This window comes from Sphaerodactylus townsendi, linkage group LG04, assembly GCF_021028975.2.
Source record: "Sphaerodactylus townsendi isolate TG3544 linkage group LG04, MPM_Stown_v2.3, whole genome shotgun sequence".
NCBI lineage: Eukaryota > Metazoa > Chordata > Lepidosauria > Squamata > Sphaerodactylidae > Sphaerodactylus > Sphaerodactylus townsendi.
Genome location: NC_059428.1, coordinates 139,157,685 through 139,183,483, shown reverse-complemented (window position 1 = coordinate 139,183,483; position 25,799 = coordinate 139,157,685). Strand labels below are relative to the sequence as shown.

At 50.9% G+C, this 25,799-nt stretch overlaps 1 protein-coding gene across 2 annotated transcripts in view; it reads right to left on the bottom strand.

The window, feature by feature from the left end:
- Positions 1–25,799, bottom strand: part of MYH11 (myosin heavy chain 11) — a 93,323-nt gene that overhangs the window by 29,290 nt on the left and 38,234 nt on the right. For both annotated transcript variants that reach the window (XM_048493654.1, XM_048493655.1), the window contains exons 6-21: positions 21,967–22,059; positions 21,149–21,212; positions 16,622–16,720; positions 14,452–14,595; positions 11,484–11,579; positions 10,769–10,887; positions 10,468–10,620; positions 8,747–8,920; positions 7,243–7,416; positions 6,744–6,858; positions 5,802–5,995; positions 5,029–5,150; positions 1,952–2,021; positions 1,677–1,837; positions 993–1,101; positions 251–382 (exon numbers count right to left, since the gene is read on the bottom strand). In XM_048493654.1, coding sequence (XP_048349611.1) covers positions 251–382; positions 993–1,101; positions 1,677–1,837; positions 1,952–2,021; positions 5,029–5,150; positions 5,802–5,995; positions 6,744–6,858; positions 7,243–7,416; positions 8,747–8,920; positions 10,468–10,620; positions 10,769–10,887; positions 11,484–11,579; positions 14,452–14,595; positions 16,622–16,720; positions 21,149–21,212; positions 21,967–22,059 — 2,019 coding nt within the window. The remainder of the gene's footprint in view (positions 1–250; positions 383–992; positions 1,102–1,676; positions 1,838–1,951; positions 2,022–5,028; positions 5,151–5,801; positions 5,996–6,743; positions 6,859–7,242; positions 7,417–8,746; positions 8,921–10,467; positions 10,621–10,768; positions 10,888–11,483; positions 11,580–14,451; positions 14,596–16,621; positions 16,721–21,148; positions 21,213–21,966; positions 22,060–25,799) is intronic.

Sequence of the window (25,799 nt, the reverse complement as noted above, 5' to 3'; positions counted from 1 at the left end):
CCTGCCGTCGATATTTGCCTGGTTTTCTTTAATTTGTCAAAAACTTTAGCACTTTTCTTTGCAGAGCTGTAAGTGTGAAGGTGCACACTGCATCTTTCCCCTTATAACTCTGCAATGAAAATATATTGAGTGGCAGGATCATCGAACTTTACTTTAATTATAACTACTTCTAAGCAATGGGAAATATCAGTTATTTCGCTCCATGCCAGCCCCACTGTCTCCTTAAGAAATCTGAAGCCAACGCCCTCACCTGGTTGTGTTTCTGCTCCAGCTCCTTCAGTTCATTTTCGGCCTTTATTTGCCTCTCCTTCACTGACTTGAGCTCTTCATCTTTGGCCTGCATTTCTTCTTCTTGGCGAGTGACCTGCAGCAGCGGCTTTACCTGGAACAGAAAGATTTGGCTGCCATTTCCCAACATTTTCCCCATAGGTCCAAAATGTCAGCTCAAAAACCCGCCACAGAGACTTAGATTTCCAGAGCATGACCACTGGCTTCCTTCCCGGGGAACAGAAACTCAGGAGCTTTTTGCACAAGGCAGCCTAAGTTTCCTCTCTTGCACCTCTCTTCCTCTCTTTCCTCTCTTCCTCTCTTGCACCATGACCTCCAAATCCTGGTGAACGGCTTATTCCACACAGGCAGCTTTCAACGTTTGCACCGTCGAAATACACGAAAGACAAGGAACTGTGCTTCAAGCCCTCTGCCCGCTCAAACTCAACTGAAATGTGAAGGGTCAGAAGACTCAGGACGGGGCGTTGGGAGCCACCAAGAAAGTGGAATTCTGATGGCATCTTTGCAGCCCTTGGCCTGTCAAGAAGGCCATCTAAGGAGAAGGTTTGAGAGCCTTGGAGCCCCGGTCTGGCACTTTACAGCCAACAGGGAGCCGGCCGCAAAGGCCAAAAACTGTGGCTGAAAAGTCCTGCTCTCTCAGTCTGCAAGGCGGCGCTGAAGCCCTTGGACAGTCTTCAAGGGCAGCCCCACAAAAGGACACTTACTTTGGTGAAGAGTCGCCACCATTGCCAATTCCTCAGCTTCAGATAAGCGGCGCAGTTTCTCTGGATGACTTTCATGGCTGTCAGCTGCTGCTGCCTCTTGGCAAAGGCTCTGCAAAAGAAACGGGCCGTGGCTGTTCTGGCCACACCGATCTTGGGGAGGGGGGGGCAACCCAGCTGCAAAAGCACAGCCCAAATGCCACCGTGCAAAGACGCCTGATGCAGAAATGCACGGAAAGTAGCTGCAGGGATTGCTTTACTACATGGAAAGCAGCTTTAGGCTGCTTCCAGAAGGGAGAGTCAATTCCCTTGTTTCCCTCTTCATGCCACTGCAGAGGTGTGTGTGTGTGGGGTGGTGGAAATGGGGCAACACCTGCTCCAGGCACCCCCCTCCACTGCCCCCGGGCCCCCAACTGTGCTGCCCCCACCCCACTTACCTTAGCTGGCAGGAGCCTGCTGCGGGCCGCCCCTTGGCCTGGCCCTGCCAGGCTGCTCCTTCGGCCAGCAAAGGCTCCATCGGCTGAAGGAGAAGCTGGGTGGGGCCGAGGGGAGGGGCGTGGGGGGCGATTCTCCGCCCTCCCCTTGTGACCAGCTGGTGTGCGCCCATGGATATGTGACCCCACACCATCCCAGATATGGCTGAGGGGCACAGCCTTCCCAAAACCCAACCCTGGGGAGCTGCCTTACTTCCTGGCCAAGTAACCCCGACTCTGGGCTTGGAAGGTTATGATGACATCTGTAATCTTCAGGTCTCGTTCCTCTTCCAGGTGGGCCAGAACTCCGGTTCGGAAGAAGATCTTGCTCTGCCCGATCCTGTACAGGTTGGGATCCAGTTCCAGGGCTTTGATCTATGGGTCGGAAGAACGAGAAGTCCTGAAATGCTGCGGGAACATAGAAGCAGTCCAGTCGCACAAGCAAAATGAAGAAGGGTGCAGAAAAATGGATGATGAATTCTTACTTACCATAAGAAAGCAAGCTTGCTTCCCGTCCATAAATCCCTTGGGGATAGCATTCGCTGCAAGAATTTCATAGCTGTGGAGGAGTTGAAAAAAACATACTCCACTTGAGTTCAGTGATTGTTTTCAGAGGATTTCACACCATTTTGCAGGGGATCCATTTTTCCCTATAAGAAGCCCACTCTCCCAACAGGCTGTGTTCAGTGTCTCTGGGCATCTCTCTGTCTGTGATACTGTTCCACAGCGCTGTTCCTCCACAGCTAAGCAGTTCTGTAGGAGCCGTAGGAGCAGTGGCGTAGGAGGTTAAGAGCTCGTGTATCTAATCTGGAGGAACTGGGTTTGATTCCCAGTGACCTTGGGCTAGTCACAGCTTCTCGGAGCTCTCTCAGCCCCACCTACCTCACAGGGTGTTTGTTGTGAGGGGGGAAGGGCAAGGAGATTGTAAGCCCCTTAGAGTCTCCTACAGAAGAGAAAGGGGGATATAAATCCAAACTCCTCCTCCTCCTCCTCCTCGAACCATTCCGTTCCAAGATCAGGTGACTATAATTTTTAATGCCCTTCCCCAAATATTCCTCATCTATTCCAAACCTATTCCCTCAAAACTGTGTATATCCTAGGAGGAGGAGAAGTGGTGTAATGGTAAAGAGCAGGTGCATTCTAATCTGGAGGAACTGGGTTTGATTCCCTGCTCTGCCACTTGAGCTATAGAGGCTTCTCTGAGGAATTCAGATTAGCCTGTGCATTCCCACACACGCCAAGTGGGTGACCTTGGGCTAGTCACAGCTCTTCAGAGTTCTCACAGCCTCACAGGGTGTTTGTTGTGAGGGGGGAAGGGAAAGGAGATTGTCAGCCCCTTTGAATCTCCTACAGGAGAGAGAGGAGGGATATAAATCCAAACTCTTCTTCTTCTTGGACTGTGTGTGTGTGTTTGTTCCAATGCTTTTATTGTATTCTTATGTACCCTCATTATCCCTTAATAAAAATAGTCAACCTTTATTTACTCTCCTGCCAAGGGCTTCTTTTGTGTAAAAAGCTTTGTCTCCTCGGGAGCACGTAGGGTAATGGAGGGCTCAAGGTTTGCCCAACCTCTAGCGAAGCCAAGAGTCTGCTCTCGCTAATTCCCCACTCCAGAAGGGAGAGACTTCCCACCACTTCAGGCAACAAATAAGCCTGGGAAATCTCAAGGGCCGCTCCAAAACGACCTATAGCAGTTTTGGCAGGGACTCTGCTGGCATGCTTGGCAGCTGGTACACCGACAGAATGCCCAAACTCTCCATGGTCTCACACACCTGGCCCACACAATCAATACTGGAGATCGCTGGGACAGGGACTGACCTAAAGGAGAAAACCTCCCGGATGAGTATCAACACAAACACACACACACACACGGCCCTTTGTCTGGGATTGGTGGAGGACTGAGAAGCCTGGCGGGGCAAGTTCTTTCAAGGCAACAGTTTCGCCTAACTTCGTCCAGATCTCAGTCACACATGCCAGATTCACATTTTGGGCTACAAAATAATTTTGCAGCATCACAGTCTTATCGTTAATGGACCTGGCATGACACAACACCAGTGTCAGAGAAGGGTATTTACACCCCAGACCCTTTACTGTCATGTCTCAGGATGGGGAAAAGGTCAGAAGGTAGGTGAGCTGTCTTCCATCGTATGGCTGTATCTCCCGTGCCCAGTGATTACTGGGATCCCCAGTCCCCTACTGTCCCCCGAGATGGAATAATGGCTTTTACTCCCCCCCTTTAAAAAACTATTTATTTACTAATCCTTAGTACAAGATGAAATACAGTATCATCCCTGTCAAACAAAATAACCCTTATAACCACTAATTAATAACCTAGAGCCCAATGAATCCCAGGGAACACTGAGGACCTTGACGGATCCTGATTGTTCAGCCAGCAACTTGGGACCCACTCACAGTCTTCCAGCTGGCTCTCCCAACAATGGACTAATTAACTGAACTAAAGGGTCTAAACCAGTGGTGGCGAACCTATGGCACGGGTGTCAGAGGCGGCACTCAGAGCCCTCTCTGTGGGCACGCGCACCACCACTCCAGCCAAAGGTGAAGCTGCCATGGGGACATTGGAACAAATGTCCCGGGTGGCTGCTGTTCAGTCATTTGGGGGGAGGGCGGAAAATCGCCACCCACATGCCTCCTCCTTGATGCCACGCTCCAATCCCCACCCTGCCTTTTAAGACAAAAGCGTTTAATGTATGCATTGTTTTTTCTAAACTAAAACCTCAGTATTCAGGTTAAATTTGCCGTGTTGGCACTTTACGATAAATAAGTGGGTTTTGGGTTGCAGTTTGGGCACTTGGTCTCTAAAAGGTTCGCCATCACTGGTCTAAACCCTATAATTTAACTAATTTATTGGGTAATACAACACAATAATTCAATTCAATAATTCAATTCAGGGAGTACTTTGAAGGTCAACTGCCTGGACGAATTCCTATTGTTGGAATTGGATTCTATGACGACTGTCATCTGCTATGACTTCCTCTAAGGGAGAAAGAAGAGATGAAGGAGAGTTTGGATTTATACCCCACCTTTCTCTCCTGTAAGGGGCTTACAAGCTCCTTTCCCTTCCTCTTCCCACAACAGACACCTTGTGAGGTAGGTGGGGCTGAGAGAGTTCCAAAGAATTGAGACTAGCCCAAGGTCACCCTGCAGAAATGCAGGAGTGCGGAAACACATCTGATTCACCAGATAAGCCTCCACTACTCTGGTGGAGGAGTGGGGAATCAAACCCAGTCCTCCAGATTAGAATCCACCTGCTCTTAACCACTACACCATGCTGATGAGGTCTTCAAAGGAAGACTTGGCAAAAGGGAGTCATGGCGACCCAGTGCAGGGTTCTTCTTGTTTTTACAACAGATCAATTGTACAGGTCGCCTGCCCTGCAGGGCTATAAGTCTCTAGAGTAAACAAATAAATGTTGCGCAGAAATCCAACAGGTCAGGCCTCCGCCGACAACAGGCCTCCCGATCACAAGTGGGAACCCACTGAACCCAAGTCTCAGTTGGGGATCTCTGCCACGACAGCACCTAAGAACCAACCAACTAGGATCTTACCGCTGGCGGAATTCCTGGAACACAATCCTGTTCGGGAAGCCCTGGCGGCAGATTCGGATTCCCTCCAGGACACCGTTACACCGGAGCTGTTCCAGGACCAAGTGGGCATCCAGTTTCCCTGACTATAAAAAAAAAGAACCTTTTTAAAATTATCAACAACAACAACAACCTTTATTTGGCATTTAAAAATAGGTTCTAGAGCGTTGCCAGACATTTTTGAAATACAAATCAAGAGCACATTCAAAACGCAGACAGGAAGACCGTATATAGCAGTATACATTACTTAGAAAGTTCTGTCACTTGTAAAAGAAATTTTGCTACTTTTCCCAAGAGCATGACATCTGTGTTGTTTAACAGAAGCTCCACAACAGAACAGTCAGAGTCACTTTCAGATTTGTCTAGGGCCAGCCTGGGAGAGAAATTCCTGATGCCCACATATCTCGGACAGTCAAGAATAATGTGAGAAATTATCATCCGAGTGGCCGGGAAAGGAAGGAAAAAAAGGAGACATCCCAGTGAAAGAGCCTCAGAAAGATGTGTGGTTTATGGCTTCTCTGAAAGACCCCAAGGAGATGTTGTTTGCGGAGGAGGTGCTGAGAATTCTGTTCAAGACCCCCAGCTCACCCTCCCAGAACAACATCCCCTTAAACCACCCCCCTCCTCAAAGACGGGAAAAAATGAGTTTCCTTCTGCAGTGCAGACACGTGACGGAACAAGCTACCACCCAGCCAGACGTGTGGGTAGGATGCTGTGGCTGCCCGGAGCCAACTTACCCTTTTTTCGTGATTTGGGATAATGCAGCGGACGAAGTTTGGGCTCGTGTTCCTCAGGGTGGTCATCAGCTTGGTCAGCTGCTCTTTGTACAGCTGCCCGACAGTCCGGAACATGCCCTTTTTGGTCTTCGAAGCGCTCGGGAGGGAGCTCTCTGTCATCTTTGCCATTTGGTCCAGCCCCACAATCCGGTCCACTAGAAACACAAACCCAGCAGATTTCAGCAGTAATGGGGACATGGGGTACCCCCTGGCGCACAGTGCCGAGCCCCTCCCCCCAGCCTCCCTGCTCCTGCCCTCTCCAGTGGCCAGCTTGCAGGGAGGCCGGGAGGGTGGGGCTGAGGGGGTGGCCAAGGGGCTCAGGAGCTGGCCTGCTGCTGTGGTGCCCATCCAAGCTGCCCCCCGCCAGCCTTGCCCTCCCCCAGTCTCTTTGCTGGCTCCTGTAAGGGAGGTGCAGGGAGGTGTAGGAAGCCAGGCCAGGGGTGTGTGTGCGTGCAGGAAGGAGGTCATGCCTCCTGGTGCCATTTAGGCCCGGTATGCCACTGGATCTCAGGGACTCCTCATAATCCTCCCCACCTCCTCCTTACCCTTTCCTGGAATCAAGGACACCAGGAAGAGACAAAGAGGACCCCACCCAGCAGGTGGTTGTTTCCACTGGCACCTGAAGACATCCCCCACCCCCCACCTTGGCCTCAGAATGTTGGGGGCTGCACCAAACAGCAGAGCACCCTGAACCAGTGAGTCCCCCCTATGCATGTGTGGCTTCGATTCCTATCGAGGGCCCCCGACACAACTTGTGTCAGCTGTATCATTTAGATAGCTGCGAGGAATCCTACATTAGGGGTCTTCTTGTATTCATGGAGGAGGGGGGCAGAGAGGAAGTTCTCCCAACCAAGACTTTAAGATAAGGTGCAGGGGAAACCAGGGCACCCTTGAGGCCCATACCATCTTTCCAAAGGTCTGCCTGAAACTTCTCAGAGGATTGGTTCAGTAAGGCTGTGACATTATCATTCAGTGGATCCATGTTCTTGGTCAGCCAGGCGCTCGCATTGTAGTCAACCTTCCATGAAAAAGAGGGCGGGGGGCTTTGGTCACAACATATTTGTTCAGACTGCACAAGGGGCTTACAACCTCCTTTCCCTTCCCCACCCCTCATAACAAACACCTTGTGAGGTAGGTGGGGCTGAGAGAGCTTCAAAGAGCTGTGACTAGCCCAAAGTCACTCAGTTGTCATGTGTTGGAGTGCACAAGCTAATCTGGTTCATCAGATAAGCCTCCACAGCTCAAGTGGCAGAGAGGGGAATCAAACCCGGTTCTCCAGTTTAGAGTGCGCCTGCTCTTAACCACTACACCACGCTGACTCTCCCATGAGTGCTATGGGATGTACGCCACTCAGGAAGCCAAGACTCGACCTACGAGGGGAGAGCTGAGCACAACCTCATACCTTCCCTGCATAATGCATGATGGCGAACTCCGTCTTGTCCTTCAACTGCTTCTGCTTCTGGAACTTGGGGTGGTTGCCTTGCTCCTGAACCAGCTTCTCCACGAAGGAGGTGTCGGTCGCCTTGGGGAACCAACACTCCTCGTCCAGAAGGGCCAAGACGCCCGGGGGGTTGTTCTGTAATGCCAGACAAGAGCAGTTCCTGGGGAATGCGTTCATGGGCGTGAGCAGGTGAGACAGCCTCTGCCCTTTGCCCTCTGCCGCAGGGATTCACTCCACATGTCTTCTCACAGTACGGAAGCAAATGCAGCTCAGAGCACAACCCTTCTGGCTGCACCTATGGAATGTCCCAGGTCCCCTCCTTAGCCACTATGATCATAGGGCATGTGTTCATTGAGGTGGGTAGGTGGGTGACCATCAGCCCTCTGCTTCGCAGCGCCACGACAGCAGGAAGATGTCAAGCAGCCGCCGATGGACAGTCCTCATGTCTCCTGAGAAAACGTGGATGCTGGCCTACAGTTTCAGGAGGGGAGGAACCTCTGTTTGGCACGCGGAAGGTCCCAGGGAAAAAGACCAGGAAGTGTGATATGAAAGGGCCAGTTTGAGGTGGACAAGGCCGGCCTGGATGGTGTGATTCAGTCTTGGACACTTTAATGTGTGGCATGTCCCTCAAGTCTGCTTTTCCTAGTGATGTCTCTTTTTCACATGTCTTCCCCCCAGAGGCATGGGGGGGGGGGAATGGCACCCAGGGCAAAATGTGCTCTGGGCGCTCCCCCGCACCCTCCCCCCATGCCCCACTTATTTGGCTGGGGCACCCCTCAGCCCCGCCCTGCCAGGCTGCTCCTTCAGCTGGTACTGGGAGGCTCCGCAGACCGAAGGAGCAGCCTGGCAGGGCGGGACCAAGGGGAGGGGTGTGGGGGCAGTGGTGGGATCCAAAAATTTTAGTCACAGGTTCCCATGGTGGTGGGATTCAAACTGTGATGTAGCACCAATGGGGCTGGGCAGGGCACGACGGGGGTGTGGCCGGGCATTCTGGGGGCGGGGCATTGGGAACTGGGCAAACTTCTTGGCCAAACCAGGATATTTCCCTTGCTCAACCCAGGAGATCTGGACTGTGCAGAATCGACCTTTATGTGTTTTATCTATGTTGTGAGCCACCTTGAACTCCATAAAGAAGAAAGGCTGCTAATAAACATTTTAAATAAAAGAAAGAAAACAATAATAGCACAATGTATTGTCAAAGGCTTTCACAACCAGAATGCAGGTGAAACATCAGGAGAAAATGCCACTGGAACATGGCCATACAACCCGGAAAACCCACAACACACTAATAATAGCACATTCTGCCAGGGAAATCTGGAAAATCCCATTCCCGGGAACAGTTTTCAGTTAAAAGGGGAAGTACAGAGCAGCTGTCCAGAGAGGAACTTGGAGGCTGAACTGGTGGGCTGCTAAGTGCAGATGCCCCCTCCCCACCCACCCCCTGCCTGGCGACAGGCCGCCTTACAGGTCTCTCGATGAGCTCGATGCAGGGCTGCAGGTCGAGTCCAAAGTCGATGAAGTTCCACTCGATGCCTTCCCGCTGATACTCCTCCTGCTCCAGGATGAACATGGTGTGGTTGAAAAGCTGCTGCAGTTTCTCGTTGGTGTAATTGATACACAGCTGCTCAAACGAGTTGACCTGCAAAGAAGCATATTTGGGGGGGGGGGAGGATGCAATGTATGAATACAGTTAATATATTTTTTTACATTGAAGCAGACTAGAAACTTGGGAGACTTTTTAATTTTGGGGAAAGGGGGTCTTGCGAGACAATTCGTGCACAGATGTTAAGGTTAAGAGGCGACATGATAGCCATGTTTAGATATTTGAAGGGATGTCATGTTGGTGAGGGAGCAAGCTTGTTTTCTGCTGCTCCAGAGACTAGGACACGGAGTCATGGGTTCAAGGTGCAGGAAGAGAGATTCCACCTAAGCAGCAAGAAAAACCTCCTGACTGTCAGGGCTGTTCTACAGTGGAATTCACTGCCTCAGAATGTGGTGGAGTCTTCTTCTTTGGACGTTTTTAAGAGAGGCTGGATGACCATCTGACAGGGGTGCTTTGATTGTGTGTTTCTGCATTGCAGGGGACTGGACTTGATGGCCCTTGGGAGTCTCTTCCAACTCTATGACTCCATGATTCTATGTTGGGACCCGATTCGGACTGAAGCTGCAGCTTGTGGGAGGTGATGTAGAACGACGGCAAAAAAGTTCACAAAAATTGTGAACAGGGTGGAAAGAATTTGTTTCCCTGATGAACCTTGTGGAGAAATGGCTCCTTCCCCCCCCCCCTTCCGTTTCCTTTTTCTTTCATCCTCTCCTTCTCCAACCAGGTACCAGAGATTTGGAGGACTTAGAAATCCCAGAGAAACATCAGGAAATGCTACCTGACCTAGGGGGAAATGATATCTTGACCCAGCCTGACCTGGTCAAAGGAGGGTGAGGTCTGGGATCTGATAAATTGAGGGGAAGAGAGGGGCGAGGGCTCTTGGCTCAGGTCTCTCTGGAGGGGAGCAGAGCTCTTGCCTGAACTGGGAAGGCGGCAGCCATTTTCTGGACCATGTGCTCAGCCAGGTAATGTGAGCTCTTTGCCAATGGCAACATTTTAAGCTTTAAGGACCTACCCTGCTCTCTACCATCTTTAGCCAGGGTATGTATTAGTGATAGGAAAAGAGGATTTGCGTTTTGTCTCCTTTTATTTTGTAACCCTTGCTAAATCTGGTGTGTGCTAAAACATATGGTAATCATTTTCTTTTTAATAAATACTTTTTAAAACCTTAGCTGTGGAGGAAAGTTCTCTGTACCACTGATGCCCTTCTGTCTTGGACACGCTATTTAAACAGGAGGTGGAGGAAGGCTGAGCAGCTTTTCCTCCAGGATCTCCAGTCTACCCTGTGGAACCCAGGAGAGGGGAACCAAGGGGAAACTGAGGCAGGGGCCTCGTGCAGTTGGAAAGGAAGCTGGGAAATCCTGATCTTCCCCAGCAGGCAGTCCTCAAATGATCAGGTGGTGGCAGCATACCCAAAGAGAAAGTTAGCCCTCCCCAGGAAAAGTCGGTAACTCCTGGGGGTGTGCAGAGTGTGAAATAGGGCCTGCCAGCCAAAAGCAAGCCTGTTTCGCCACAAACCTAAATAAGAGATAGAGCCCGGCAAATCACTCCAGCAAATTGAGGACTGTGTAAACAGGACATACCTCAAAAATCTCAAAGCCAGCGATATCCAAAATTCCCAAGAAGGAAGCGCCCTGTCTTTTGGTTTTGTCGAGAGCTTTGTTGACCCGGCTGAGGATCCAGAGGAAGAGGCGTTCGTACGTTGCTTTGGCTAAAGCCTCTATTGCAAAGTCAGCCTGTGGGGAAAGGCAGCAATTTTTAAAAATCCAACTCTATTGGCTTCTCTCTCTGGGTAAGAATTGGGGCGAAAGACTGGGACTTGATCAGAGCAACAAAACTGATTGTGAGCAGGAGAGAAGAAACCCGAGGGGGGAAGGTGGTCACCTGTTCTTTGGTCTGAGCTTTCTGGACGACATCCCGTCCCACCTTGATCCTTGGGGTTAGGATGGCCCGGGTGAAGTCTGTCACATTGATACCCATAAGATGGCACACTTTCTGTGCAGCTGGAAGAAGAGAATCAATGTGTCATCTTGAGAATCAACCCTGCATCTTCTCTTTCAGGCACAGGTAAGAAGAAGAGGAGGAGGAGGAGGAAGAAGAAGAAGAAGAGGAGGAGGAGGGGGAGGGGGAGGATTCATATCCTCCCTTTCTCAAAGAGGCTTACAAACTCGTTTCCCTTCTCCTCTCACAACAAAACACCCTGTGAGTTGGGTGGGGCTGAGAGAGCTCTGAAGAACAGTTACTAATCCAAGGTCACCCAGCTGGCATGTGTTGGAATGCACAAGCTAATCTGATTCACCAGATAAGCCTCCACAGCTCAAGTGGCAGTGTGGGGAATCAAACCTAGTTCCCCAGATTAGAGTGCACCTGCTCTTAACCACTACACCACACTGGCTGGTGTAGGCCAAACATGTCACCAAAAGCACACAGATCCCTTTGCTGTGAAGACTGTCCACGGAAGACACACGCTGATAAGCATATGCTGCCCACTGACTGTGTGCGAGGCTCCGGGCAAGTCTCCGGTTTTCATGGGGGCAAACTCACCAGGCAGTGAGCAATTCCTGTGAAAAGCAATCCCCTCCACAGCAGCCCAGCCTACCTGTGTTGTCGGGCATGGACGCCTGGTCAGTGTTCCTTTCTTTCTTAAAGACAATGTTTCCAAGCTGAAGAACAGACGAGACAACTTTCAGCATAGCTGTGGGGGCAAGAAAAGGAGTTCAGCGCGCACCTCTCTCGGGCCTCCGCAGTCCTCCAAGCGAGGTTGGACCAGCATGACCACTCCAGGAAGATGAGAACGTGTCACCCTGGGGGCATGCCCTGTCCTTTTCCTGGTGGCCAGCCCCAACTATTACTGTGGAGTCACAAGTTTGAGAAATGCAGGCCCTGTGTGGATACTGAAGACAGGGAACCATCATCCCTGGATACAAGAAGCAAAGTGAATGTGGACATACTGGATAATCTAAGCCCAGGTTTTTCCTGTCCAGAGGGAAGTCTACTGTAGCAAAATAAAAAGATGTTCAGGAGCACCTTCGAGACTAAAACTGCTTTATTTCAATGGCCGATTACCCACTGGCGCTCTGGCTATTCCAGCACCCAGTCTCACACAACAGCCAACCGGTTCCCCTGGTAAACCAACAACAGTGCATAGAGGCCGAGGCCTTCCCCTGATGTTGCTTACTGGCACTGGTATTGAGGTTGACAGCCACTGAATGTGGAGGTTCCCTTTGGTCACCAGGGCTAGTAGTCTGGATTGTCCTCTCCTCCACAAATCTGTCTAATCCCCTTTTAAATCCACCTGTGTCTGCGGCCATCATTACATTCTCTGGTGGCAAATTCCATATTTGAATTCCTTGTCGTGTAAAGAGGTATTTCCCACACTCTGGTCCCCTCAGACCTTCCCACGTCCAAGACAAAATTAGAGAATATTTTCCCCACATAGTCAGGTTGCAGGCTGCCAATGGAGTCTGAAGAACCAGTTCTAAACTGCCCCTTGGCTGCTCTTGAAAATCACCTTCACTTCTCGTATGGAGGAGAAACCTTTCCTGACAAGTGAAACCGCAGCTTGCAGTTGACAGGATAAAATTCAGGTGGACAAAAACCGCAGGACAACCACTCAAGTAAAAGCTTGGATTGCTGATACAAGTTGCAATGGAAACACCAGGAATGGAAAAATAAATGCTGTCCGCACACCCTGGGACTGAAGCAACTTCTGAAGCGCAAGGTAATCTCTCTGTATATGCCCCAAAGCAGAGAAAGAGGCAAAAAGAAAATACCCCTTCCTCTCCATCTATTCAACAGATCTGTACCAAGGACATAGGTAAGGGGGGTGGTTCTTGGGTTCAAACTCCCCCATTACATGTCTGAAGCTCTGCGCCCCCCCCCCTTTTGTATTTTTTGTATTTTTTAGAGTTTTTTGGTTTTTGGCCTGCAGGGGGCGCAGTTTTAGGCTAGCAGAACCAAACTTTCAGGGATTTGTTGGGAGACTCTCCTGATGATACCACCCAGGTTTGGTGAGGTTTGGTCCAGAGGGTCTAAAGTTATGGACTCCGAAAGAGGGTGCCCCCACCCCCCCATTGTTTCCAAAGGGAGATAATAGGAGATGGGGGCTACACCTTTGGCCCCCATGAACCAAACTTCACCAATCCTGGGTGGTATCATTAGGAGACTCTCCAAAAGATACTCTGAAAGTTTGGTGCTGCCAGCTTAACAATTGCACCCCTGACAGCAGGCACCCTCCCTCCAATTTCCCCAGATTCTCCTTTTAAATCCACCCCCTTCAGCATGAATTTAAAGGGAGAATCTGAGGTCCGCAGTTTAAACATTGAAAGTGATGCTGTTTCAGGGTGGGGGAGAATCCACCCCAAAACAGCATCACTTTCAGTGTCGTTTTAACTGGAGACCCCACATTCTCCCTTTAAGTTGGATTTTAAAGGAGAATCTGGTCTCTCTAGTTTAAACACCATCGAAAGTGATGCTGTTGGGGGGTAAATTCCAGCATCACAGCAGCCGTCCATGGGGGGGGGGGGGGACTCAGATTTTACACCGGGCTCCATTTTTCCTAGCTACACTTCTGCCCGGAGGGGAGGCCTGAAGGGGCTGCTGGCTGGGAGCCCAGCTAATGGGGGGTGGGCCGGGCAGGGCAGGGGAGTCTGCCATCCCTGGCCTCAGAGACCTGCCTTTATAAGCACTGAGGCTGGGGGTGGGGCTTGGGGAGGTGTGGCCACACCCCAGGTGTGGGTGGGGTCGTGGCCCCACCTCCAAACCACCCCATAAAAAAATCTATACCTATGTCCCTGATCTGTACTATCATTAAGTCACATCTGACTTATGGTGATTCCCAGTGGCGTAGGTACCACAGGAAGGGGTGGGGACAAATGCCCCAGGTGGGCCCCAATTGGACCACGTGGGGGATGGAAAATCGGGCCCCCACACCCGTCCCCCTTCCTTCCTTGGCTGGCCCCGGCCCCTCCAGGCCACTCCCTCAGTGAGAGCTTTGGTTCCACTAGCTGAAGGAATGGCCTAGCGGGGCTGCCGAAGAGCACCCCTTGGCCTGGTCCTGCCCAGCGGAGGTCACAGCCGGGCACCCCTTGGTCCCGCCCAGCCAGGCCCCACAAGGCTGCCTGGGACTGCTGCTGGCCACTGTGTAGTGTGTGCCATTTTGTCCCGGGTGCCATTTTGCTCCGCTACACCTCTGGTGATTCCAACGGGGTTTTTAAGCAAGAGGTGTTCAGAGGTGGTTTGCCCAGCCTACTTCTGCATAGCAACCCTGGGTTTGCTGGCTGGTCTCCCATCCAAGCACTAACCAAGGTTGACTCTGTTTAGCTTCTGACAAGGTCAGGCCAGTCTGACTCATCCAGGTCAGGGCAATGCAAGGGCAAAATCCCACTCTCCTCCTGTTCTCTGGCGTTTCCAGGCCATCAGGAACTCCCTAACTACTGAGTGAGAATCCTCACTGCAAAAGGCTTGAGAAATGTATAGGAACAACAGGAGGACTGAGAACGAGTCAAGATCTGGTTTCTGAAAGGGGGAGGGGAGCAGAGCCAGACCCCCCAGCCGGTCCCACTCACCGACTTGCTCCTCTTCGTTGAAGCCCATGATGCCCATGGCTTCCAAGGTCTCCTGGAACATCTCGTGGTCTTCTTGGGAGGGAATGGGGACGTAGCCGTTGGACAAGAACGTGTAGTTGTTGAAACCTTCCAGCAGCAGCTCATCTGGAGGACAAAGGCCACAGGTGTCACGGTGAGGGGAGTTAAGGCCTCAGCCTCGAGACACCCCCCCCCCACTCCCCAGCTGTGGCTGTAAGGCTACCCACCTTGATTTTAGTAAGGCCTTTAACAAGGTCCTCCATGACATTCTTGCAAACAAGGTAGTAAAACGTGGGCTAGACAAGGCTTCTGTTAGATGGATTTGTACTCTACCCTAATCACCACAGCCAAGAAAACGTGCTCCCCCCTGTATTTTTCTCTCCCATTTGAACGGAGAGTGATGGAGTCTCCTTCTTTGGAGGTTTTTAAAGAGAGGCTGGATGGCCATCTGTCAGGAGTGCTTTGATTGTGTGTTCCTGCATGGAATGAGATTGGACTTGATGGCCCTTGTGGTCACTTCCAACTCTATGATCCTATGATACTCCGCACCTACATTTTATCTTCACAACAGCCCTGTGAAGGAGGTTAGGCTAAGAAAGAGAGACAGAGTCACTGGTCCAGGGTCACCCAGCAAACTTTCAAGTGGGGACCTTCAAGTAGTCTATCAGGCTCTAGTCCAACACTCTAACCATTACACCACACTGTCTTTCCTGCACAAGACCAACCCATCTAGATAAGGGGCTGTGGAGCCCTGAACTGCTTATTGTCCCTACCATTTTACAAGCTGCTTAATATACTTATTGAGATGGCAGTCACAAACCGTCTAGTTCTGCCTGGCCATTTAAGCAGGCAGACAGGCTGGTTCACATGTTGTCACTGACATGGCAAAACTTTTGGTAACCTTTTGAGAACCGAGGGACACATGGGGCACCACCAGGGAAAACTAAAAACTGTCCCTTAATATATTTAAAATATATTTTTTCTTGCATTGTGCTAAACAATAAAAAGATATACATAAAACAATAAAAAGATATACATAAAAATCTCAACAGAAAATATACATTCATATCTGAGAAGTCCTAGGCCGATTCCCCACGGTCCCTCTCCAGAGCAAAAGGCACACCAGAAGAGCTCTCCCTTTCTGCAGGGAAAGCGAGATGCAGGGGCAGGGCAAGAGGAAGTGCATCAGGACAAGAAATCTTGCCCAGAGGCATACGGCCCATAGGGACATGGGGGGCTTGCACATATAGGGGACACAGCCCCAACCAACCAAAAGTGCTAAGGCAGGCTCCAGTCCTGACGCCACCAAGGCCCCCCCTCCGTCGCCCTGCAGGCAGGTTCAGGAGCTCGGGGTGGGGGGGGGGTGGCTCGGCGGTGAGTGGCCCTGCTCTAAGCCCCACCCTCAAGTGTGGGGTGGGGTGCAGGGAGGCACCTGGAGAAGGGGTTGTCTTCGGGCTCCATCCCTCCCCCCCCCCGCATGCCTCTTATCTTGCCACAATGCGCTTTCTCTCTTGGCGTGCCCCGGGGAGGGGAGGAAGCGTGTTAGGATAAGATTTCTTGCCCCGACTTACTCCAGTTGCCAGCGCATGGCAGCCGCCTTGTGTGTAATTGGCCAACCAATACCACAATGCCATAAAATATATTACAAACAACCAGGAAGCCTCAGTCTTAACAATCAAATGCACAATATTTCAAGATGTGATGCAGAAGACCTACAAAGACCTGATGCGTTTTGATCCGATTGGATCTTCTTCGGAGGTTATTAAAGCTACCCATTTATACACAGATCCTCACGATGGGTTCCACACGCAGCCCTCATCCAAATGGGATCTCAGTCTGACCCATGCCTCAGCCCTGCCCTAGACCAGTGGTGGCGAACCTATGGCACTCCAGATGTTCATGAACTACAATTCCCATCACCCCCTGCCAGTATGGCCAATTGGCCATACTGGTAGAGGCTGATGGGAATTGTAGTCCATGAACATCTGGAGTGCCATAGGTTCGCCACGACGGCCCTAGACCCAGCCCTTCTTTACAAGCCTCTCCCGTAGGGCTGATCCTGGATTGGAGAAAGGCCCAGTCCCCAAATTGCTCACCTATGAACCTGCCCACTTGACCCCCAAATCTGCTGGCTTGTGACTGGCTTACTTACTCTTCATCTTGTCACTGGCTCCAGCAAGCAAATAGTAAAAGATGTGAAAAGTCCTCTCTTCTCGGGCCTGCCGAATGGCACGCGACTTCTCCAGCAAATCTGTCAGTGTCTGTTAAGCAAGCAAACCCTGAGCGAGTCGCAGCGGTCTGGACCCTCCAGCCATGGGGAGTCTTTGCCAAGTACTGGTAAGAGTTTGGAAGACTTATGCTTGAAGGTAGACCATAAGTTAAAATATGAGTAGCCAGCGTGATACAGTGACAAAAAAGCCTAATGCAATCTTGGGGTGTATCAACGGAGGCATAACATCCAAATCACAACATCCATATCATAGTCCCGCTGTATGCCACACTGGTCAGGCCTCACCTGTAGTCTTGTGTACAGTTCTGGAAGCCTCACTTCAAAAAGGGTGTAGACAGAATTGAGCAGGTACAGAGGAAAGTGAGGAGGAGGATCAGGGGCCTGGAGCCCCAGCCCTCCGAGGAAAGACTTGGGAACGTTCAGTCTGGAGAAGAGGAGGTTGAGATTGGCCCCTTGAAGTATATGAAGGGCTGTCGCTTAGAAGAGGGCGGGGAGCTGTCCCTCTTGGCCGGAGAGGGCAGGACTCGCAATCATGGGTTTAAAGGACATTAGGCAGGATATTGGGAAAAAACTTTACAGTGAGAGTTAGGCAACAGTGGAATCAGCTGCCCAGGGAGGTGGTGAGCTCCCCCTCACTACTGAAGAAGAAGAAGAAGAAGAAGAAGAAGAAGAAGAAGAAGAGGAAGAAGAAGAAGAAGAAGAAGAAGAAGAAGAAGAGGAAGAAGAGAAAGAGGAAGAAGAAGAGGATGAAGACGAAGAAGAAGAAGAAGAAGAAGAAGAAGAGGAGGAGGAGGAGGAGGAAGAGGAAGAGGAGGAGGAAGAGGAGTAGTTGGGATTTATATCCCCCCTTTCTCTCCTGTAAGGAAACTCATAGGGGCTTACAAACTTCTTTCCCTTCCTCTCCCCACAACAGATGCCTTGTGAAGTAGGTGGGGCTGTGAGAGTTTGGAGATAAATGGGAGGGGAGGGAAGGGGAGGGGAGGGGGCCAGCATCTGCACCTGCACTTAGCCCACCCTAGTGGAGGGAGGAGGGGGAGGGAGGTGTGGCATGCAAGGGAGGGGAGGAAAGGGGAGGGGACCCAGCATCTGCAATCCCACCAATAAGATTTCATTTAGCTCACCCACCCTAGCAGAGGGAGGGAGAGGGGAGGGAGGGGTGTCATGCAAGGGAGGGGAGGAAAGGAGAGGGGAGGGGACACCAAGGTCACCAAGCAGCTTCATGGGAAGGAGCAGGGGAGCAAATCCAGATCATCAGCTTAGAGTCCGCCGCTTACGTGGAGGAGTAGGAAATCAAACTGGGTTCTCCAGATTAGGGTCCCCCTGCTCTTAACCACCAGTCCATGCTGGCTGTCCAGTAAACCGATCTTTGTTGCCTGGAGATCAGATGCAATAGTGAGAGATCTCCAGCCAAAACCTGGAGGTTGGCAACTCTAATGCACTCATACCCCCTACAACTTACACACACTCACCTTTCAGAGAAAGGAACTCAAGGGGCGGGGAGAACCATATTTTACAATCCCACCAATAGGATTTCATTTAGCTCACCCACCTTGCAAGCAAGTCAGGATAGCACACCCAAGGTTAGGGGAAAACCACTGTAGCCTCACCCCAGCCCAGTGGAATAGGTTAGCCCCAAAGGGTCTGGCTGGCTCAGGGATACCCAAGTCCACTCCGTAGCTGGCTCAAGGTGACTGAAATTGCTCCATGTCAGAGCAGGAATATGAAGCCAGGCCTTTCCAAAGCCTAGCCCAACTTTCTAACCACTACCCGACACTGGAGCTCCAGAGGGCTCTCACACTAGTATTGCCAACTGCCAGGTGGGGCCTGGAGTTCTCCCAGAATTCTCAGTAGTTTCCAGAGGACAGAGTCCGGCTTCCCTGGTGAAAATGGCTGCAAATCTCCAGGAATTCTGCAACCTAGAGTTGGAAATCCTTGGTAGTCAGAGGTCGGCTCTCTCTTAGCAGGGCAGGGGTGTCAATGTTTCTGCTTCTCGGGGCTCCTGTCCACCACCAGACTGATGTTCTGTGGATCGATGGGGAGCGCAAACCCAGTCGCCGTCAGGTCTGTAGGTCCATGAGCACCGCTGTGGGAAGTGGTCCTTCCTCTGGCTTCCTGCTTTCTATTCTCATGCTTCTCACTTTCAAATATAAACAAAACTGCTTTTCTCATTCTGAGTAGGGACCAGAAAGGAAACGTTCTCTTTGGCCGTTTCCGCGTGGCAAAAATATACCTGTGCACTGCTGGTCTTTTTTAATCTGGATTTATTTTATCCCAGGTTGTCCGTCTGCACGGCTGCCCACTTTTTGAAGAAGTCCATTGAAAACCAGGAGGAAATACTCCAGATGGTTTTCGCACAAGCCCAGGACTTTCTGTATTTACTTCAGAAGCATAACTGAGCATGCCCGGTGTCCCGCATTCTGATCGGCTGTTATTTTTTGAGTGGCAACTGAAAGCATCTCTCAGTATGCCCGGTGTCCTGCATTCTGATTGGCTGTTGTTTTTGAGTGGCAGCTTGAATAAACTTCAGGCGGGGAGATCAGGCAGCTGGATGGGAAAAATAAACCGGTCCTGCTCCCGATTGGTTTTTGCACAGTAGCAGGCACAAGCAGTGTCACACCGGGATTTTTAAAAAGAACCTCCAAAGTGGTGATTTTTGAAAACCCCAGGGTAAGGGAAATATCGCGGGGCAACATCGAGGCAGGCCCGCGTAAGCACCGGGAACCGTGTGGAATTCTCGGCTGCCCAGGGATATTTTCCTTGCTCAACCCAGGATATTTTGACCGTGCAGAAAGGGCCTTTCATTCTCTTTCCCACTAAGGGACATGCTTCATCTCCCTCCACATTTCAGTTCTCCTAATTCAATTTCTTGGGCAATTCTACAGTATCATTTTTGTAGCAGGCTGCAAAAAAAATTAGCCTACAGGATTTATGATTTGCAGTTCCCTCTTAGCAGAGGTACACTCTTCTACGTCAACTGAGGTCAGAACTGCAGTCAAGAATGCCATTGGTCTCAAGGAATGTATTCATTTGATCTGTTTCTGTGTTTAAACAAAGCACATCTGCACAAACGCAAACAAAAGGGGGAAAGTCATGGCACTTGGCCACCGTTCTTGCATTAAATTACATTTTAGCGCAAATATTTATATTGTTTCCTTGGAATAAACATGCTGAGTTTACAGAAAGCCGAACTTGGGTTGCATCATTTTTGAAAGAGGGAGGGAGAGCTGGCCAGATCTAGGGTATTTGGTTGAAGCCCTGAGACACCAGCTGATCTCAGTACTAGGTACTCAGTACCGAAGCACATGTAACTTTTTGCTGACTTCTCAGAGGTGCCTGAAAATGTATGTTTCATTCTGCCAGCCTATGACCATTTAAAAAACCCTGATTGGCTGGATGATTCTGCTGCCTTACCCCCAACTTGCCAGAAGGGGGAGCTTCTGCCCTGCCCTTGGCTGCTCTGCAGCGCCACCACTGCCGATGGCCAGAGGGAGGTAATGCAGCTTCCAATTCAGCACGGCTCAGGGGCCAATATGGTCCCAGCCTTGCCCAATCCTGTAAGGTTACTGACTCTCCCCAGGCAGCTTAGTTTGAGTTCTGATGGTCAGACACAGACTGACCTTCTCTCCAACAGACCCTCCTCCATCTCCACTCATCTACTTGACCCTCTTGTTTGCTTCTAGAGCCTCTGGTAGCCATGCACGCACACACACAGAATGACTGACCTTTTCACACTCAGCAGGCAGCTGTGCAAGGCAGAGAAGGATTCGCACTCAAAGCCAAACGGGAAGAAAAGAAGCTCTGTAGTTCTTTGGTGAAACCCTAGTGCAGCAGGAGCTAGGGCTGTGGTGGCGAACCTTTGGCACTCCAGATGTTATGGACTACAATTCCCATCAGCCCCTGCCAGCATGGCCAATTGGCCATGCTGGCAGGGGCTGATGGGAATTGTAGTCCATAACATCTGGAGTGCCAAAGGTTCACCACCACTGAGCTAGGGTTTAATTACCCAACCCATCAGGGAATAAGGGTTGCTAATTGCAGGGATTTGTCCACATTTTATTGCATCTCAGTCCCACCACAGAGCTCTACGAGGAAGGGTGCTTGGGACATCTCCCATTCAGGCCCTGGCCAGTCCACCCCAGCTGAGTGTCACCAAAGGGACTACATTCTGGTTGCTATCTCTGGTTGGGGGAAATTCCTGAAGATTTGGGGAGTTGGAGCCTGGGGTGGATAGAGTTTCGGGAAGAGAATATAATGTCATGGAGTCCATTCTACAAAGAAGCCATTTTCTCCAGGGGAATCATCTGGACATTGGTTACCATGCTAGGAGAACTCCAGGCCCCACCTGGAGGCTGGCGACCCTAAACTTCATGGCAGGCCATGATCTGCATAAGTGCAGCCACGCTTACAGTCCTTCCCCTCAACCGCATCTCCTCATTCTCAGAAGGATACAGGTCTCGATGTTCGCTCCGACGATGTAGCCAGTGACGTCAAAATTGATGCGGATGAATTTGCCCTGGAAACAGGAAAGAAGATGAAGAGTTTGGATTTATATCCCCCCCCTTCTCTCCTGTAAGGATACTCAAAGGGGCTGACAATCTCCTCCCCCCCCACACACAACAAACATCCTATGAGGTCGGTGGGGCTGAGAAAGCTGGGACGAGCCCAAGGTCACCCAGCTGGCACGTGTTGGGAGTGCACAAGCTAATCTGGTTCACCAGATAAGCCTCCACAGCTCCAGCGGCAAAGGGAGGAATTAAACCCGGTACCCCAGATTAGAGTGCACTTGCTCTTAACCACTACACCACGTGGTTTGTCGGGAGTGCCAAGTATTTTTAACTGGGGCAAGTTACAGGGCTTGACAGCTTGCTGAAAAATGACCCTGTTGGTTATTTCGTGGAAAGGAGGGGGATAAAGCGCCTCCCGCCCGGCCATTCACCCAGGAGCGGCTCCAGCCTGGGATTTTGCAAAAGGATCTCGGGTTGAGGGGAATAAAATGGGGCAGACTCATTTTGGGGACAAGACCTGTGCGAAGTCCCCTCCCCCCAAAAACCCCAGTTTATACATCTCAACAGCTAAATGGGTACACATGCAGAGAGATGTTTGTAGCACAGACCCCCCCTTCACGTATTGCACAACAACAGCCAATGAGTGCATTCCAAGGACCCCATAAAATGAGACATTTCCCACTCCTGGCAAGAGCATGTCTGCACATGCGCGTGCACGCACACACACACACACACACCCTGGCACAGAACCGGGCTACTTACAAAGCGGGACGAATTGTCGTTCTTCACCGTTTTGGCGTTCCCAAAAGCCTCCAGGATGGGGTTCGCCTGCAGCAGCTGCTTCTCCAGTTCACCCTAAAGCGTGCAGGGATGCCTTTAGCCACAGGAGATCCAAAGCTATCAAACGTCACAAGCAGTCACCCACTCACACACCACACACACGAGGACCAATTCAAACCGTGTTTTGTCCCCTAGAAAAATAATCTCTCTTTAGGAAAATGTAAAATGGGCAAAGGTTTTTCTCCCACAAGCACTTAGAAGATGCTTACAAGACCCAGTGCGTGCTGCAATCTCTGCAACATTTGCCTTCCAGAAAACTCTGCCTGCAAAGGAGGAAAAATCAGGTGCAGGAAAAGGGCCAAGTAAAGAGAGTTTCCTCTCATCCCCACCCCACAACTCACCTGACTGATCAAATTCTATGCAAAAATCTACTCCTTTACATTCTTGGCCAGGGCAGATGGCTCCTGCCATTTGGGTAAAGGAATCTGGTGCTGCCGGAAGCAATGACTTCCAATTCCCTATTGACACCCTCAACTGCTCCTTGGGCCATTTTTGAAAACTATCTGCTAAGATCCACCCCCTCAGACCTCTTTCTAGATCTGGTAGAATGAAGGCTTCATTTGGCAAGCCAATCCTTATGTAAATGAGAGAGAGAGAGAGTTTGGATTTATACGCCACCTTTCTCTACTGACTCAAGGCGGCTTACGAGCTCTTTCCTCTTCCTCTCCCCACAACAGACACCTTGCAAGGTAGGTGGAGCTGAAAGAGTCCTGAGTACCTGTGACTGACCCCAGGGTCACCCAGCTGGTATGTAGGACAGAAGAAGCAAATAATGAGACTCCACCACTCAAGTAGAGGAGCAGGGAATCAAACCCAGTTCTCCAGATTAGAGTCCACCTGCTCTTAACCATTACGCCACGCTGGCTCTCAGACTTTGGATAGGGAATGCTGAAAATGATCTTTAGGTAATACAGCACAAAGCAGAAGACGACCCGAGACTGTCGATCATGCTAACGCAGAGCTCACAGCAACGCACACTTCATTTTGGAAAAGGGTGGATTGTTTTTTTCATGCAAATGTAATTATGAAGCAGATGGCTAATTAACACAAGCAGAGAGGCTTCTAGCGAAGGCTTTTCTTCAAGCAAAGGTTGATGATGGGGCAGAGGTCAGTTCTGAATTCCCCCTACGCTGCGGTTTTGCCAAGAGCCACTTGCTGGAGCACCAACAGTGCACAGGCATCAAGCCCAGGTGACCAGATCGGGAGCTGTTGGTCAACTCTGAAAAAAGCCCTTCCCTTTACGGTGTTCAGACGGTCGTTGTGTGCCAGAAATCACCAACTCTGGCATGTGTGTCGGGTCTATTGGCAAGGCTACTGTGCAGAGAAACTGGTCAGCTGGAGTTGGTTTATTGGGGTTTTTCTCAGACAACCCCCTTCCATGCAGGGGCAGAGCTACAAGGTTGGGCGGTGCTGCTGACTTCCTCATCCTAGTCAGAAGATGTGTCCTGGTGACATCTCGTTGGGCAGGTGACACGGCAGGCTGTTAGCCCACCCCTGTATTGTCCCAAGGAAGAGGGACTCCAAGAGACAGGCCACAGCCCTTCTGTCTTAGGACAGTGAATGTAGAGTCGTAGAGTTGGAAGACATCACGAGGGCCATCAAGTCCAACCCACTGCCATGCAGGAACACATAATCAAAGTGTCTCCAACATGGTCAAACTGACCCCTGTTTTGAAACTTCCACTGAGAAGGAGAAGAAGAAGAGTTTGGATTTATATCCCCCTTTCTCTCCTGCAGGAGACTCAAAGGGGCTTACAATCTCCTTGCCCTTCCCCCCTCACAACAAACACCCTATGAGGTGGGTGGGGCTGAGAGAGCTCAGAAGAGCTGTGACTAGCCCAAGGTCACCCAGCTGGCGTGTGTGGGAGTGTACAGGCTAGTCTGAATTTCCCAGATAAACCTCCACAACTCAGGTGGCAGAGCTGGGAATCAAACCCGGTTCCTCCAGATTAGATACATGAGCTCTTAACCTCCTACGCCACTGCTGCGAGGTGAAGTGTGCCTGCTCTCTCTGGGATTTCTCAAAAGATATTCCGCTGTGCAGCGCTGGTGGAAGAACACAGGGGAAAGAATCGCAAATCGCAGGGCCCGACAGAGCCCGCCCGGTTTGCATTTGGCACTCCTTTGCAGCTTCTTTTCCACCCGCCCTGCCCCTGCGGAGCTTCTCTCCCAGACGACCTACTGTATGTTAATAAAACAGCTGCAAATGACAAGCTTCATTCCTTGATATAATTCACTCGGTGACTTAGCCAGTATGGAATCATGCATAAAGTCTGCAGGGGCAGGGAGATGGCTTCGTTACAGCGGAAGAGCAAGCGTTACAGCGGAGCCGCATGCAAGCAGGCAGTCGCAAGGACACCCAGTCACCCCCACACAGCGATTGCCAGGGAAAGCTTTAAAAACAGTTCTGTCCCCAAAGCACGTTCCCACTGGAGGGGTGTTCTTTCCTCCCGGGCACAGGCGGGCTTTACCCTTCCAAGGGTCGCTGGCAAATAAAAATCCAGAAGCGTACAAGAACGAGTGGCATCGGACAAACATCGTGGCGCCGCTTTCCCATTGGGCAGCAGGGACTGAGAGCCCTGAGCACCCGGACTGGGCACCAGCCCTCCTTCCCCTCCCAGATGGTGTGTTGGCGGGGAGGGGTCGGGGGTCAGTTTACTGATTTTCCCCGGGGAGGGGGATAAGAGTGCAACCACACCATGCAGATCCACACTCCGTGCCCTTTACACACACATCCAGATTACTCACGTAAGCAAAAGATGGACCTTGCTGTAGTCAAACAATACGGCATAAAACAATTGTCAGTGGCGCATCCTGAAATACTTTTGAAAAAGGTGTTTCCAGCTACATTTACAATACAGAGACAAGCCACGTCCCAGGCAACTGGGTGCCCGTGGAGACCCTGGCATCCGACAATCAAGTGTTTTGAAAAGTGGGTGGGGCCAACTGGGCTTCTGATTGACCCTGGGGAATTTGATAGGCTTTGCAGCAGACAGGATAACCCAAGGATCTTCAGTGCGTGACTGAAGGGCCATTCTGTGTCTGCTCCCATCATGGTGTTTCAGAATTCCAAAAGCATAGACCCCCCACCTCCAGCACACAGAGGCACTGGCAGGTTTGGACACAGCCTAACTCTAAAGCACAGGTGTCAAACTCGTGGCCCTCCAGATGTTATGGACTACAGTTCCCATCACCCCATCATGCTGGCAGGGGATGATGGGAACTGTAGTCCATAACATCTGGAGGGCCACGAGTTTGACACCTATGCTCTAAAGAGACATGTGCTGGCGGGGGGAAAAAAGTGAAAGAGAGCTCATCAGATCTTGTTCAACATCCAGGAAACAGGGGTTCTGTGTGTTGCTTTAAGGAATGGAGCCCCATTAGCACCTCCTTCCATCCTTTGAGTCTCCATTGCTAAAGCTTCTTCACTTGAAAAAAAAAAATCAATATTGTCTCCAGCATCCGGTCTGTGAAGTCCCGCAGCTTCTATGGGATGCTTTTTTGCCTCCATGGAGTAAGAGCAGGCCAGCTCTCGACCTCATTTCTTGGCTGAGTGGAGCCCTGTTTTGGAAACCAAATGAAGGCCATGCCCACTCATGCCCCACAAAGGGCCTGCTGGGTGCACCCAGCTGCTTTACACAGAGTTAGACCTCCAGCCTGCTCAGGTGCGTACTGTCTCCTCTGCCTGGCAGCAGCTCCCCGAGCAGAGAAAAGAATCACCTAATGTCTGCTCCCTGAGATCACCTCAATGGATCC